This window comes from Papio anubis, chromosome 4, assembly GCF_008728515.1.
Source record: "Papio anubis isolate 15944 chromosome 4, Panubis1.0, whole genome shotgun sequence".
In the NCBI taxonomy this organism is placed as follows: Eukaryota; Metazoa; Chordata; class Mammalia; order Primates; family Cercopithecidae; genus Papio; species Papio anubis.
The window spans coordinates 135,764,962-135,781,396 of NC_044979.1; the positions used below are offsets into that span (position 1 = coordinate 135,764,962).

The 16,435-nt window shown below is 52.1% G+C and overlaps 1 protein-coding gene across 2 annotated transcripts in view; it reads left to right on the forward strand.

Annotated features, from left to right (window-relative positions):
* Positions 1 to 16,435, forward strand: part of LIMK1 (LIM domain kinase 1) — a 35,844-nt gene that overhangs the window by 11,650 nt on the left and 7,759 nt on the right. For both annotated transcript variants that reach the window (XM_003895885.3, XM_003895886.5), the window contains 10 exons: positions 334 to 472; positions 789 to 898; positions 2,731 to 2,937; positions 9,359 to 9,464; positions 9,561 to 9,727; positions 10,497 to 10,680; positions 11,344 to 11,430; positions 12,641 to 12,772; positions 15,309 to 15,368; positions 15,594 to 15,659. In XM_003895885.3, coding sequence (XP_003895934.2) covers positions 334 to 472; positions 789 to 898; positions 2,731 to 2,937; positions 9,359 to 9,464; positions 9,561 to 9,727; positions 10,497 to 10,680; positions 11,344 to 11,430; positions 12,641 to 12,772; positions 15,309 to 15,368; positions 15,594 to 15,659 — 1,258 coding nt within the window. The remainder of the gene's footprint in view (positions 1 to 333; positions 473 to 788; positions 899 to 2,730; positions 2,938 to 9,358; positions 9,465 to 9,560; positions 9,728 to 10,496; positions 10,681 to 11,343; positions 11,431 to 12,640; positions 12,773 to 15,308; positions 15,369 to 15,593; positions 15,660 to 16,435) is intronic.

Here is a 16,435-nt window from a genome sequence, read left to right on the forward strand (position 1 = left end):
AAGAGATCAAGACCATCCTGGCCAATGTGGTGAAACCCTGTCTCTACTAAAAAGACAAAAAATTAGCTGGGCGTGATGGTGCCTGCATGTAGTCCCAGCTACTCAGAAGGCTGAGGCAGGAGGATCACTTGAACCCAGGAGGCAGAGGTTGCAGTGAGCCGAGATCGTGCCACTGCACTCCAGCCTGGCAACAGAGCAAGACTCCGTCTCAAAAAACAAACAAACAAAAAAACTTTTTCTAATTTTTACAAAGGTGCCTGTAGCCAAGGCAGGGTCCTAGGTGCCACAGAGGAGGGCGGGAGTGGATGTCTCAGCCCGGCCCCTCTCCCGCAGGTGTTGTGACTGCAGTGCCTCCCTGTCGCACCAGTACTATGAGAAGGATGGGCAGCTCTTCTGCAAGAAGGACTACTGGGCCCGCTATGGCGAGTCCTGCCATGGGTGCTCGGAGCAAATCACCAAGGGACTGGTTATGGTGAGCGCCCCCTGCCTTGCACACTCACCTGGGGTGGGGGTGTCGAAGCAGACCCCATGCTCCAGGTCTCTCTCCCATCATTGTCTCTCCTTGCTGGTCTTTGGAGTGTCCCCCGCTTTCTGAGCCTGACTGTCTGTCTGTATCCCTCAGCGCCCCCATCTATGGAGCCAGCTCTGTCCAGGAGCTCAGCAGCTGGCCAGCCAGGTCCCCGCAGTTGTTTTTTTGGTGACGCCCTTCGGAGAAGAGGCCTGGGGAGGATCTGTGGGGGCTGTTGGGGCTGCTGAGCGGGGCTGTTCCCTCCTCACCCCCGCACCAGGTGGCTGGGGAGCTGAAGTACCACCCCGAGTGTTTCATCTGCCTCACGTGTGGGACCTTTATCGGCGACGGGGACACGTACACACTGGTGGAGCACTCCAAGCTATACTGGTGAGTGCCTTGGCCCCTCCCCGAGCCTAAGGGGCCCACCTGTGTCACAGGTCTGCAAGGACACTGACTGTCCCACACCCGGGCCTCCTGCCCCTTCCACGTTGGTTTTGCAGGGCAAATGTTCATATCTCCTTTCTTGTCCAGACGTGGAAACAAGGGAAAAGTAACACACAGAAGTCAGTGTGAAAAAGCCTCAGATGGCCAGGCATGGTGGCTCACGCCTGTAATCCCAGCACTTCAGGAATCCAAGGCAGGTGGATCCCTTGAGGCCAGGAGTTCAAGACCAGCCTGGCCAACATGATGGAACCCCATTTCTATTAAAAATTCAAAAATTAACCAGGTGTGGTGGCATGGGCCTATAATCCCAGCTACTCAAGAGGCTGAGGCAGGAGACTCACTTGAACTTGGGAGGCGGAGGTTGCAGTGAGCCGAGACTGTGCCACTGCTCTCCAGCCTGGGCAATAGAGCAAGACTCTGTCTCAAAAAAAAAAAAGCCTCAGACATCAGCTTTCTTACTGGCCATGACTGCAGCATGGTGCTGGCACGAATCACCAGAGTTGGGGCAGATGCCACAAGTTAAGGACACCATCCCCAGCACAACTGCTCCCTCTTTAGACACCAGCCACAAGGGGTCACCAACCCACTCACACTTCTGACCGACTGGCTGCAAATTCAGGGACTCCCAAGACCCTGCCAAGTTTGATTGTTTGCTAACAGACTCACAGAACTCAGGAAAGCCTCCATTTAGGATTCCAGTTTCATTATAAAGGACACAGCTCAGGTCTGGCCAAATGAAGAAACATCTCCCCTCCCTCCCCTAGCACATCAATGTGGTCACCAACCAGGAAGCTTCCCTGAGCTTCAGCAGCCAGAGTTTTTATTGGGATTTCATTACATTGTCATGACTGATTGAGTCATTGGCCGTATGATCAAACTTAGTCTCCAGCCCCCGTTCTTGGAGGTCAGGCTGGTTGAAAGCTGCAACTGTCTTCAAATCACATGATGTCTCTTTGCGGGGCTGAGTCATCTCATTAGTATCAATTCAGGAATAGTCTGAGGGGCTCATGAATAACAAAGATACCCCATTCCAAGGACTTAGAGTCTCCCTCCCAGGAATCAGGACAAAACCCAGACAGATTCTTTCTTATACAACACTGATCAGGCTGGATTAGAGGACAACGTGGCTTGATCCCAGATGGGCTTTTAATGACTTCCTCCTGAACTGGATTTATCCTCAGGCCTTGTCCTGGCCGCCTTACAGGATCACAGCGAGTAGACAGACCCAAATGACTCAGAGGGACGAGGGCTGGCTGGGCACGCACAGTTCCTGCTCCCAGTTCCATAGGAGAAGTGAAAGAAAAAGCTGGCCAGGTGCAGTGACTCACGCCTGTAATCCCAGCACTTTGGGAGGCCAAGGTGGGCAGATCACCTGAGATCGGGAGTTCAAGACCAGCCTGGCCAACCTGGTGAAACTGTCTCTACTAAAAACACAAAATTAGCCAGGCATGGTGGTGCGTGCCTGTAATCCCAGCTACTCAGGAGGCTGAGGCAGGAGAATCGCTTGAACCCAGGAGGCGAAGGTTACAGTGAGCCAAGATCGCACCACTGCACTTTTGGGCAATTGCTAGCTTTCCTTTTCTTTTGAGACGGAGTCTCGCTTTGTCACCCAGGCTGGGGTGCAGTGTTATAATCAACAGAACGAGATTCCATCTCTAAAAAAAAAAAAAAAGGGAAGCGGGTAGGGGAAGAGCCTGGGGCTGGGGGCTGCAGGGATGCTGAAACTGATGATGCTCTTGACACTCTTTCCTTCCCGCCCCTGGCGGCTCTTGCAGCGGGCACTGCTACTACCAGACTGTGGTGACCCCCGTCATCGAGCAGATCCTGCCCGACTCCCCCGGCTCCCACCTGCCCCACACCGTCACCTTAGTGTCCATCCCAGCCTCATCTCATGGCAAGCGTGGACTTTCAGTCTCCATCGACCCCCCGCACGGCCCGCCGGGCTGCGGCACCGAGCACGCACACACCGTCCGCGTCCAGGGGTGAGTGGCCGGTCTAGCAAGGCTGCCGTCAGTGTGGCTGTGGCCGTTGATGTGGGTGGCAGAGTCTGGCACGGGGGGCTCTGACAATGAATGGGCGAGTGTTTGGGTGCAGTTGGGGCCCAGCTCTGACAACCTGGTTTACCAGATTTCTGGCCCAGTCATTCATTCCTCTGAATACCATTACAAATGCCAGATACAATAAAAAGACATTTCAGCCGGGCATGGTGGCTCACACCTGTAATCTCAGCACTTTGGGAGGCTAAGGTGGGTGGATCACCTGAGGTCAGGAGTTCGAGACTAGCCTAGGCAACGTGGTGAAACCCCATCTCTACTAAAAATACAAACATAGCCGGGCGTGTTGGTGGGTGCCTGTAGTCCCAGCTACTTGAGAGGCTGAGGCAGAAGAATCACTCGAACCCGGGAGGTGAAGGTTGCAGTGAGCCCAGACTGCCATTTTACTCCAGGCTAGGCAGCAAGAGTGAAACTCTGTATCAAAAAATAAAAAATAAAAAAAACATACCCAAAAAATAAAAAAACGTTTTCTTTAGTCCATGTCTGATCCAACAAGAAAGAGGAGGAACCAAATCAGGAATGAGTGAAGAGGCCGGGTGCAGTAACTCACACCTGTCATCCCAGCACTTTGGGAGGCCAAAATGGGAGGATCACTTGAGGCCAGAAGTTTGAGACCAGCTTGGGCAACATAGCGAGACCTCCGTCTCTACAAAAAAAAAAAAAAAATTTTTAAATTGACCGGGCATGTTGAAATCACTGAACACATAAAGGCTGGGCACGGTTGCTGACACCTATAATCGAAGCACTCTGAGAGACTGAGATGGGAGGATCACTTGAGGCCAGGAGTTCGAAACCAGCCTTTGCAACATTGTAGTCACAGCTACTTGGGAGGCTGAGGCGGGAGGATCTCTTGAGCCCAGGAAGTCGGGGCTACAGTGAGCAATAATGGCGCCACTGCACTCCAGCCTGGGCAATGGAGCAAAACCCTGTCTCAAAAAAATGGGGCAGGGCCGATAAAGATGAGATTACTGTGTGACTTTGAGCAGCTCCTTTCTTTCTGGGCTTTGGGGGTCTGTTTGAACAATGAGGGAGGTGGATACCTTGGAGCCTTCTAAGATTTCTGTGGAGCCTTTATTGACACCTTGAGAAGTAACATGCAATGCTTCCACTTTTGGGCCATTGCTCGCTTTCTTTTTTTTTTTTTTGAGACAGAGTCTCACTCTGTCGCCCAGGCTCGGGTGCAGTGGTATGATATCATCTCGCTGCAACCTCCACCTCCCAGGTTCAAGCAATTCTTGCATCTCAGCCTCCCGAGTAGCTGGGACTACAGGCAAACCATGCCTGGCTAATTTTTGTATTTTTAGTAAAGACAGGGTTTCACTATATTGGCCAGACTAGTTTCAAACTCCTGGGCTCAAGGGATCCTCCCTCCTCAGCCTCCCAAAGTGCTGGGATTACAGGTGTGAGCCACCATGCCCGGCCCAAGTGCTAGCTTTCATTTGATGCAGTGAATGTTTCTTGTACACCTGTCAGGTGCCCAGGACTGCATAGGCATTGGTGAGATGTGAAGGTGGCCCTGGGGACAGAAAATGATACTGGGCTTGACTGTGTGTCTCCATCCCTGCCTTGACATCAGCCAAGCCAGCAGCTGCTTTACATACACGAGTAAGCAGACAGCTGCTGAAAGACGAGGAAACTCCCAGACCAATGGCTCTTTCCAGAGGGCCAAGGGAGGTCCCCACAGAATCAGAGGCTGCAGCTGGTCCCTGAAATCCAGGCAGAATTTTAGAAATGAAGACAGTCAGCTGGGTGCAGCAGCTAATGCCTGTTATCTCAGCCACTTCGGAGGGCTGAGGTGAGAGGATTGCTTGAGCCCAGGAAGTGGAGGCTTCAGTGAGCTATGGTGATGCCACTGCATTTCAGCTTGGGCTGGACAGAGCGAGACCCTGTCTCTAAAATAAAAATAAAGAAGAGAGTTAATGACATCTCCTCCCTGTCTGTCTCACTGGGTAAGCATTCTGCCCAGCCAACATCTGGAACATCCCAGTAATTTCTGCAAAGAGCCACACCCTTCCCGGAAAGAGTCCAACTTGCCAAAGATTTAATTGTTGTTTTAAACTGGTTTTAGTTGACTGCTTTTCATTTTGTGTATAGCAGCATTTTAAGGAAGGTCTAATTTATCCAGGCCACCTGCTGCTTTAGCAAACCAAGGGAAAGAATGTGAGATTATAAGTAATTTATATATGTATGTTTTATTTTATATATATATATACACACACACACATACATATATACACACACACACACACACAATTTTTTTTGAGACAGGGTCTTGCTCTGTCATACAGGCTGGAGTGCAGTGGGAAAATCGTAGTTCACTGCAGCCTCAAACTCCTGTGCTCAAGCAATCCACTCATCTCAGCCTTCTGAGTAGCTGAGACTATAGGCACACACCACCACACCCAGCTAATTTTTTAAATTTTTGTGGAAACTGAGTCTTGCTGTGTCGCCCAGGCTGGTCTCGAACTCCTGGCCTCAAGCAATCCTCTCACATTGGCCTCCCAAAGTGCTGGGATTACAGGCGTGAGCCACCATGCCTGGCTTATTTTTAAGGCTATATGCGTGCAAAGCCTGTATCAGTGAAAATATTTTCTTTGGTTTTTTTCAACTTTTCATCTTCACATTTTGTAGATTTATAGAAAATCTGCTAAAATAATAAGCCCGTTGAATACATACACATCCTTCACCAAGGTTCACCAATTCATAACTGCCATATTTGGGAGTTACATGTGTCTCTCTATATATACATATATGGATACAGATACATATACATGTTTAGTGACTTGTTTATATTTGTTTGTGTATGTATATGTTGTTATTTATATTGATCGTTTGGGAGTAAGTTGCAGGGATGATTGACTCCCCCACAAATATGCTAGAGATTCTCAAAAGAAGGGCCTTCCTTTTTATTTTTTATTTTTGGAGACAGGGTATCACTGTCAACCAGGCTGGAGTGCAGTGATGCGATCACAGCTCACTGCAGCCTCAACCTCCCGGGCTCAAGTGATCCTCCCACCTCTGCCTCCCCAGTAGCTGGGACTGCAGGCACAGGCCACCACGCCTGACTAGGCATTCTCTTATATAATTATCAATTGTGTCTTACAGTACAGTGATCACATTTTGGAAATTTAACATTGATACCATTATCTAATACACAGACCATATTCAAATGTTGCCAATTGTCTCTATGCTGAACTACTGAACCGTCCTTTATAGCAGTCTCCCCCAATCCACAATCCAGTCTATGATCAACATTGCGTTTAATCGTCATGTCTCATCAGTATCTTTTTTTTTTTTTTTTTTTTTTTTTGAGATGGAGTTTCGCTCTTGTTGCCCAGGCTGGAGCGCAATGGCGCAATCTCGGCTCATCGCAACCTCTGCCTTCTGGGCTTAAGTGATTCTCCTGCCTCAGCCTCCTAAGTTGCTGAGATTACAAGTGTGCACCGTCATGCACTCCTAATTTTTGTATTTTTAATAGAGACGGGGTTTCACCATGTTGCCCAGGCTGGTCTTGAACTCCTGACCTCAAATGATCCACCCACCTCAGCCTCCCAAAGTGCTGGATTTACAGGCATGAGCCACTGCGCCTGGTCATTTCCTCAGCCTTTCGTTGCCCTTAATGACCTTGACATTTTTGAAGTATGCAGGCCAGTCATTAAAGTAAAATGTTTTTCCCTTTTTTTTTTTTTTTTTTTTTTAGAAAGAGAGACAGGGTCTCACTATGTTGCCCAGGCTGGTCTCAGACTCCTGGGCTCAAGTGATCCTCCCGCCTCGGCCTCCTAAAGTGCTGGGATTACAGGCGTGAGCCACCGCACCCGCCCTCGTATCTGGGTTTGACTGATGTTTCCTATTAGAGAGACAGGCTCTGCGGGTTTGGCCTGACACTGAATAAGTGATCCTCTGTCCTTCTGAGTGGATCTTGCCAGGAGACATATGATGTCAGCGTGCCCTTTGCTGAGGATGTTCGCTTTGATTACTTGTTTTTTCCCTACTGTAAGGATTTTTTTCCCTTTGTCATCAATAAACCATTTGTGAGATTTGAGTCTGTAAATACCCTGTTCCCAAAAACCCTTCCCCAAATGATTTTAGCATCTATTGATGATTCTTGCCTGTAGCAATTATTACTAGGGTGGCTACCAAATGCTGAATTTCTAACTCTGTTCTTCTTTCTGCGTTTATGACTGTAAGGAAGAGCTTCTCCCCAATATGAGAATAGTCTTTCTGTTTGCTTGCTTGTTTGTTTGAGATAGGGTCTCACTCTGTTGCCCAGGCTGGAGTGCAGTGACACGATCATAGCTCACTGCAGCCTCGACTTCATGGGCTCAAGCGATCCTCCCGCCTCAGCTTCTCAAGTAGCTAGGACTACAGGCAGCACCACCGTGCCTGGCTAATTTTCTATTTTTTGTAACGATGAGGACTCACTCTTTTGCTCAGGCTTGTCTCGAACTCCTGGCCTCAACCTCCCAAATAGCTGGGATTACAGGAGTGCGCCACCATGCCCAGCTAATTTTCTTTAAAAAATTTCATAGAGATGGGGTCTTGCTATGCTGCCCAGGCTGGTCTCAAACCCCTAGTCTCAAGCAATCCTCCCACCTTGGCCTCCGTGCTGGGATTCCAGGCTTGAGCCACCATGCCTGGCCCTGTTTTTCTTAAAGTTCTCAGTCTCCTCTCTGCCTTACCCCCATCCCCTTTTCATCTCCAGGACCTAGGGCGGAGACAAAGTGACCATTCCCTGAAAAGCTTGTATGAGGCAGAATGAAAACCAGGTCCCAGGCCGGGCACGGTGGCTCACGCCTATAATCCCAACACTTTGGGAAGCCGAGGCAGGCAGATCACCTGAGGTCGGGAGTTTGAGACCAGCCTGACCAACATGGAGAAACCCATCTCTACTAAAAATACAAAATTAGCCAGTTGTGGTGGCACATGCCTTTAATCCCAGCTACTCGGGTGGCTGAGGCAGGAGAATCGCTTGAACCTGGGAGGCGGAGGTTGCAGTGAGCCGAGATCGTGCCATTGCACTCCAGCCTGAGCAACAAGAGCAAAACTCTGTCTCAAAAAAAAAAAAAGGAAAGGGAAGGGAAGAGAAGGGAAGGGAAAAAAGAAAGGGAAAGGAAAGGGAAACCAGGTCCCTAACACCAAAGAGTTAAAAGAAACAAGTACATTTGGCAAATTGATCTTTTTGTGAGTTAGCTTATGGGCAACTGATTGAGGGTCTCTTTCCCGTCTTCATCCTGCAGTTGTGGCTCAGAGCAAGCTGCCAGATCCCTTCTGCCAATGCAGGAGCAATAGAGCTTGGCCTCCTCTTGCAGGGCGAGTTTGGGAGTCAGATAGGAAGCCACTAAACCAAGACCTTTTTGGGACCCAAGGCACTCACCTGCCCCAAGCATACCAGACAGGCCAGGGGCAGTGACTCATGTCTGTAATCCTAGCACTTTGTTTTAGCTTTTGTTTTGAGATGGAGTCTCGTTCTGTCACCCAGGCTGGAGTGCAGTGGCAGAATCTCGACTTACTGTAACCTCCGCCTCCCAGGTTCAAGCGATTCTCCTGCCTCAGCCTCCCAAGTAGCTGGGACTACAGGCACCCACTGCCACGCTCGGCTAATTTTTGTGTTTTCAGTAGAGATGGGGTTTCACCAAGTTGGCCAGGCTGGTCTCAAACTCCTGACTTCAAGTGATCTGCCCGTCTCAGCCTCCCAAAGTGTTGGGATTACAGGCATGAGCCACCGTGCCCGGCCAGTCCTAGCAGTTTGGGAGGCCAAGGCGGGTAGATTGCCTGAGCTCAGGAGTTCAAGACAAGCCTGGGAAATATGGTGAAACCCCGTCTCTACCAAAAATACAAAAAATTAGCCGGGTATGGTGGTGTACACCTGTAATCCCAGCTACTCAGGAGGCTGAGGTGCAAGAATCGCTTGAACTCAGGAAGTGGAGGCTGCAGTGAGCCGTGGTTGTGCCACTGCACTCCAGCCTGGTCAACAGAGTGAGATTCTGTCTCAAAAAAAAAAAAACCCAGATATCGAGACCAAGCATACCTGGGAGTTGGAAGGATAGATCTCTTCCCCCAGGGTGGAGACAATGGTCCATTGAATGGGAGCAGCTGAGCATCTCGTGTGGGTGGCCAGTGCCTACAAGCGCGCCACCTTTCTCCAGCTCACGCCTGTGGCAGACATCAGTAATTGATTACAGAATTCCTCCTCTGAAACCAGAACTCGGTGTTCTGGCCATCTACTACTTCCCAGTCACACGAGGTAGAATCCTCCGCCTGCTCACCCCGGATCTGGTCCCCTTCACCTTGGTTTCCTGTTGGGGTGAGGGACAGGCGGGCACTGGCCTGACCCCTGCCCCACCCACAGAGTGGATCCAGGCTGCATGAGCCCAGATGTGAAGAATTCCATCCACGTCGGAGACCGGATCTTGGAAATCAATGGCACGCCCATCCGGAATGTGCCCCTGGATGAGGTACGGTCCTGAGTCTGGGGGGCAGGATGGGAGGTAGTGCCTTCGTGCCTAGCCCCCTCCCCACCCCACCCCCGTTCACATGCCTGCTGTCCCCAGATTGACCTGCTGATTCAGGAAACCAGCCGCCTGCTCCAGCTCACCCTCGAGCACGACCCTCACGATACACTGGGCCATGGGCTGGGGCCTGAGATCAGCCCCCTGAGTTCTCCGGTTCACACTCCCAGCGGGGAGGCGGGCGGCTCTGCCCGGCAGAAGCCTGTCTTGTAAGTCAGCCTGCTCCTCAGTTCAGCTGGGTGCTTTCACCCCTGCTGGGACTCAAGGGCTGTGGGACCTAGGTCAGGGAGCCAGCCCTGCACAAATGCAGCCCAGGCTTGAGCCAGGGAGGTGGAGGCTGCAGTGAGCTGTCATCACACCACTGCTGTCCAGCCTGGGTGACAAAACAAGACCCAGTCTCAAAAAAAAAAGAGAGGAAACACATTTTCTAAAAAGCCAAGGGTGGGGCCAGGCGTGGTGGTTCATGCCTGTAATCCCAGCACTTTGGGAGGCCGAGGCAGGCGGATCACCTGAGGTCAGGAGTTCAAGACCAGCCTGGCCAACATGGTGAAACCCCATCTTTACTGAAAATACAAAAATTAGCCAGGCTTGGTGGCGGGTGCCTATAGTCCCAGCTACTCGGGACGCTGAGGCAGATGAATCACCTGAACCCAAGAGGCAGAGGTTGCAGTGAGCCAAGGTCATGCCGCTACACACCAGCCTGGGTGACAGAGCGAGACTCTGTCTCAAAAAAAAAAAAGGATGACAGAGTGGGATCCAAGGGGTTGGGGCGAGCTAGGGGCTGCCACTAGAGCCGGGATAGGCTGAGACACTGGGATGGGCAGCCTTTGGACTGTCCCAGGCAGGCCCTCCCAAAGCAGGGGGTGATTGCATAGACTGGCATGGACAGGGGCATGCAGGCTGGAGGAGGAAGGGGCAGGACCTTGGCCAGATGCCACCTGTCCCCCGGTGGCACTGGGCACCATGTGTGCCCCCCAGGAGGAGCTGCAGCATCGACAGGTCTCCAGGTGCCAGCTCACTGGGCTCCCCGGCCTCCCAGCGCAAGGACCTGGGTCGCTCTGAGTCCCTCCGCGTAGTCTGCCGGCCACACCGCATCTTCCGGCCATCGGACCTCATCCACGGGGAGGTGCTGGGCAAGGGCTGCTTTGGCCAGGCCATCAAGGTACAGAGCATGCTAGGGTCTCGGGGGACAGTCTGGGTGGGACCCCTCCATTCTCCTTCCTCCCCAGTCTATGGATACGCAGTGGAAGGGGTATCTGGCTTCCAGACTCCCTGGCCAGTGCCCTCTCCTCCACCTTGGCCTCCTGGAGCTAATTAGGAGCAGGGGACCTCCTACAGGTAGACTAAGACCTTATGTGCAGGTAGTCATTGAAAGGTGGCTTCTAGCCGGGCGCAGTGGTTTATCCCTGTAATCCCAGCACTGTGAGAGGCTAAGGCTGTGGGATCACTTGAACTAGGAATTCAATACCAGCCTTGACTTCATCTCTACAAAAAATTTAAAAATTAATTGGGTATAGTGGTGCATGCCTGTGGTCCAAGCTACTTGGGAGACTTAGGTAGGAGGATTGTGAGCCAGGAGTTCAAGGCTGCAGTGAGCTATGATCATGCCACTGCATTCCAGCCTGGGCAATAGAGCAAGACCCCATCTCAAAAAAGAAAATGAATACATCCCATCCACTTGGGTGTTTGGGAACAGCCCATGTGCAGCCTAGAGTGTGAAGCCATCTGCACGTCTCCCTGGCAGTCCTGGGGTGGAGATGGGGCTTCCTAGAAGGCAGGCTTACAGCAGAGACTCTGTCTTCACACCTCTGTGTCCCACACGCAGGTGACACACCGTGAGACGGGTGAGGTGATGGTGATGAAGGAGCTGATCCGGTTCGACGAGGAGACCCAGAGGACGTTCCTCAAGGAGGTCAGTGATCGGAAGGCCCTCTTCCCTCCGGAGGGCCTTCCAGGTGCTCACCCCTGCCCCTCAACACAGGTCAGGAAAGGGCTCAGGGACCTATCGAAAGAGAGCAGGCCAGGCACAGGGCTCACACCTGTAATCCCAACACTTCGGGAGGTTAAGGAGAGAGGATACTTTGAGACCAACCTGGGCAACATAGCAAGACCCCATCTCTACAAAAAAATTTTAAATTTACCGAGCTTGGCGATGTGCACCTGTCATCCCAGCTACTCGGGAGGCTGAGGTGGGAGGATCACTGCAATGAGCCATGATCGCACCACTGCACTCCAGCCTGGGGAACGAGGCAAGGCCCTGTCTCAAAAAAAAAAAAAAAAAAAAAAGTAATTGCATTGGTCGCACGCCGTGACTCATGCCTGTAATCCCAGTACTTTGGGAGGCTGAGCCTGGCGGATCACTTGAGGTTGGGAGATCAAGACCACCCTGGCCAACATGGTGAAACCCCTGTCTTTACTAAAAATACAAAAATTAGCCAGGCATGGTGGTGGGTGCCTGTCATCCCAGCTACTCGGGAGGCTGAGGCAGGAGAATTTCTTGAACTCAGGAGGCGGAGGTTGCAGTGAGCCAAGATCGTGCCACTGCAGTCCAGCCTGGGTGACAGAGTGAGACTCCTTCTCAAAAAAAAAAAAAAAAGAAAGAACTGGCCGGGCACGGTGGCTCAAGCCTGTAATCCCAGCACTTTGGGAGACCGAGACGGGCAGATCACGAGGGCAGGAGATTGAGACCATCCTGGGTAACATAGTGAAACCCCATCTCTACTAAAAAAAATACAAAAAAACTAGCCGGGTGAGGTGGCGGGCGCCTGTAGTCCCAGCTACTCAGGAGGCTGAGGCAGGAGAATGGCATAAACCCGGGAGGTGGAGCTTGCAGTGAGCTGAGAGCCGGCCACTGCACTCCAGCCTGGGCGACAGAGCGAGACTCCTTCTCAAAAAAAAAACAAAAAGAAAGTAACTGCAGGCAGGGGACTGGGAAAAAGAGCATCGCTGGGGGTGGGGGCAGCTCAGGCAGAGGGCACAGCAGCTGGTGAGTGTGGCAGAGACAGGAGAGGGGAGCTGGGGAGACCGTCTATAGCACCTGGTGGGATGGAGAAAGGAGAAGCAAACCCAGGCACAGCTCGGACCACACAGAGCCCAGGCCCAGCCTGTTTGTGCCCCGCCAGGTGAAGGTCATGCGATGCCTGGAACACCCCAACGTGCTCAAGTTCATCGGGGTGCTCTACAAGGACAAGAGGCTCAACTTCATCACTGAGTACATCAAGGGCGGCACCCTCCGGGGCATCATCAAGAGCATGGTGAGTCCTGGGCAGAGCCAGCCACCCCCGCTGTGTGGCCCCGGGCAAGGCAGCTCCCCCTGTGGGCCTCAGTCTCTTCTCTTCAATGGGGGGCAGCCACGGGGGTCTCAAAGGCCCTCTGAACCCTGATTCCTAATCAAATAGGGGAATGACTGACTCCATCGAAAGCTGGGAAAGGCCAGGTACAATGGTGCACACCTGTTATTCTAGCACTTTGGGAGGCCAAGGCAAGAGGATCACTTGAGGCCAGGAATTCAAGGCTGCAGTGAGCTGTGATCTCACCACTGCACTCCAGCCTGGACCACAGAGCAAGACCCTATCTCAAAAACAAAAATAAAATTCAGAGCTTTCCTTAAGGATTTGAATAAAATTACAAATCCATCTTTAGAAATAAAGTACTCAGGCCTGGCGCAGTGGCTCATGCCTGTAGTCCCAGCACTTTGGGAGGCCAAGGCCAGCAGATCACTTGAGGTCAGGAGTTCAAGACCAGCCTGGCCAACATGGTGAAACCTCATCTCTACTAAAACTATAAAAATTAGCCAGGTATGGTGTTGGGCACCTGTAACCCCAGCTACTTGGGAGGCTGAGGCAGGAGGATCGCTTGAACCTGGGAGGTGGAGGTTGCAGTGAGCCGAGATTGCACCATTGCACTCTAGCCTGGGCAACAAGAGTGGGACTCCATCTCAAAAAAAAAAAAAGTGTTTGGAGGAAGCCTCGCAGAGCCCTGTGCTGGACTATGCCCTGGGGATCCAGTCCTGGCCTCCAGCCCCATTTCTGTACCACCCTGAGACCATGGGATCTTCCTCAGGTTGGATTACTTTGTATCCAAATTGTGGACCCTTTGGGCTCCTGCTAGGAGGTTCCACTCAGGTTCCATTGTCAAGTGCAATTTAGAAACTCTGGGCTAGGCCAAGTGCAGTGGCTGACACCTGAATTCCCAAACTTTGGAAGGCTGAGGCAGGAGGATCTTTAGAGGCCAGGAGGTCAAGACCAGCCTGGACAGCATAATGAGATCCCATCTCTACAAAAAAATTAAAAAATTAGCCAAATGTGGTGGCGCATGCCTGCGATTCCAGCAACACGGGAGGCTGAGGCAGAAGGATCTCCTGAGCCCAGGAGGTCGAGGCTGCACTCCAGCCTGGGTGATAGAGTGAGACCCTGTCTCGATAAAAAATAAAGATCTCCAAGAGGATGGGGTTTGGGAATGAGGCGTCTCCCCCAAATGATTTGAGCCCAAAGCCCCGTTCCTGGCGTGGCTCAGTGCTGCCCCGTTCTCCTGGCGTGGCTCAGTGCTGCCCCGTTCTCCTGGCGTGGCTCAGTGCTGCCACTCTGCAGGTGACCTTGCTGGGCCCTTCTACCTCTTACCTGTCTGTGAAAGTAGGTTCCAATTTTTTAAAAACCTAGAAAGATGAGTTTTTTGTTTTGTTGGTTTTCTTTTTTTTTTTTTCTGAGATGGAGTTTTTTTCTTGTTGTCCAGCCTGGAGCGCAATGGCACGATCTGAGCTCACTGCAACCTCCAACTCCCTGGTTCAAGTGATTCTTCTGCCTCAGCCTCCCGAGTAGCTGGGACTACAGGCGCCCACCACCACATCCGGCTAATTTTTGCATTGTTAGTAGAGACGGGGTTTCACCATGTTGGTCAGGCTGGTCTCAAACTCCTGACCTCACGTGATCCACCCGCTCTGGCCTCCCAAAGTGTTGGGATTACAGGCATGAGCCACCGCACCTGACAGAAAGATGAGATTCTATAGAAAATAAATCTAGCTTGTTTTCTCAGAGGAGGCAGATTGGGAGCTATCCCTGCTTAGAGTTTGAAATCAGTTCTGTTAGGAAATAATGTTTGTAGGGGCTGGGTGTGGTGGCTCATGCCTGTAATCCCAGCACTTTGGGAGGCTGAAGCAGGTGGATCACTTGAGGTCAGGAGTTTGAGACCAGCCTGTCCAATGTGATAAAACCCCATCTCTACTAAAACTACAAGAATTAGCTAGGTTTGGTGGCAGACACTTGTAATCCCAGCTACTTGGGAGGCTGAGGCAAGAGAATTGCTTGAGGCCAGGTGCAGTGGCTCATGCCTGTAATCCCAACACTGGGAGACCAAGGTGGGCAGATCACCTGACGTCAGGAGTTCAAGACCAGCCTGGCCAACATGGTGAAACCCCGTCTCTACTAAAAATACAAAAAATTAGCTGGGCATGGGGGCGCATGCCCTTAGTCCCAGCTACTCAGGAGGCCGAGACACAAGAATCACTTGAGCCCAGGAGGCGAAGGTTGCAGGGAGCTGAGATGGTACCACTGCACTCCACCCTGGGTGACAGAGTAAGACTCCATCTAAAGAAAAAAAAAAATAACGTCTATGAGCTGTGTTGACTCATACTCTTTAGAAGCAGACTGTTGTGGGTGCCTGAAGAAATCAGGGTGTTGAGGAGCTCATAGGATCCTCTAGGACACTTGCCCCTTCCTGCCTCTCTCTCATGCAACCATCCCTGCCACCGGGGCCCCCGCCGGCCCCACCCTGGCCTTTCTTTCTCTATCCCAGGACAGCCAGTACCCATGGAGCCAGAGAGTGAGCTTTGCCAAGGACATCGCGTCGGGGATGGTGAGTGAGCCGGGTGCTCCAACTCCATTCACAATCCCACCAGGAATTTGCAAACAGAACCCACAAAGAAGCTTTGAAAGAGGGCAGAGGGGGTCGATGAGAGAGTGGGAAGAATCGTCCTGACTGGCCTGATGGGGGTGGGAGCAGAGGGAGTTCCTGGGGGGCCAGAATGGGCTGGGGTCCCTCTGCACAGCTGCCCCCTGACTCCCGTGTCCCCGCCCCCAGGCCTACCTCCACTCCATGAACATTATCCACCGAGACCTCAACTCCCACAACTGCCTGGTCCGTGAGGTGAGCACCAGGGCCCCACGTGGCTGGGTGTCAGGGAGACAGCAGGAGCCCAACCACTCCCAGCCTCCAGGCCTTCCCAGAACTGGAGGCCCCCGGGTTGCCTCCATGACTTCAATTGGAGGTGGGGGTGGGGGGCAGCAGCCTGTGGGGAAGAGCCCAGCATCAGGAGGCAGACAGACCTGGGTTCAAGTCCTGTCTCTGCCACTGACTCATGGTGGACCGTCAGCATCCCAGGTTTGTAGGAGGGTCTTATAAATCAGTGAAGGAGAAAGTGACAGGTAAGCTGCAAAGGACCAGGACCCTGGTCTTCATAGAGCGCAGCCCCCGGCACAGTGGCCACGGGCTACACCAGACAGCACCAGCATCTGGGGGCCACAGAGCAGGGGCATAGGCATGTGGGCTAGAGTGGTCAGGGCAGGGTTTCTGAAAGAGGAGGCTTTAGGTGGATATTTAAGCAGAGGATGGGCAGGCAAAGATCCCAGTATCTAAGGATTGGCAAGGGAGGGGAGCCTGGTTCTCCACCGAAAGCAGAGGAGGGAGTAACCATGCCTGTCTGGAGAGGTGGTGTATTCGCGTCCTGGGGCTGCCATCACAAAGTACTGTGAACCAGATGGCTCAAAACAACAGAAATGGGCACAGTGGCTTACACCTATAATCCCAGCATTTTGGGAGGCCAAGGCAGGTGATTGCTTGAGCTCAGGAGTTCGAGACCAGCCAGGGCAACATGGCGAAAGCCCATCTCTGCCAAAAATACCAAATAAAATAGCCGGGCATGG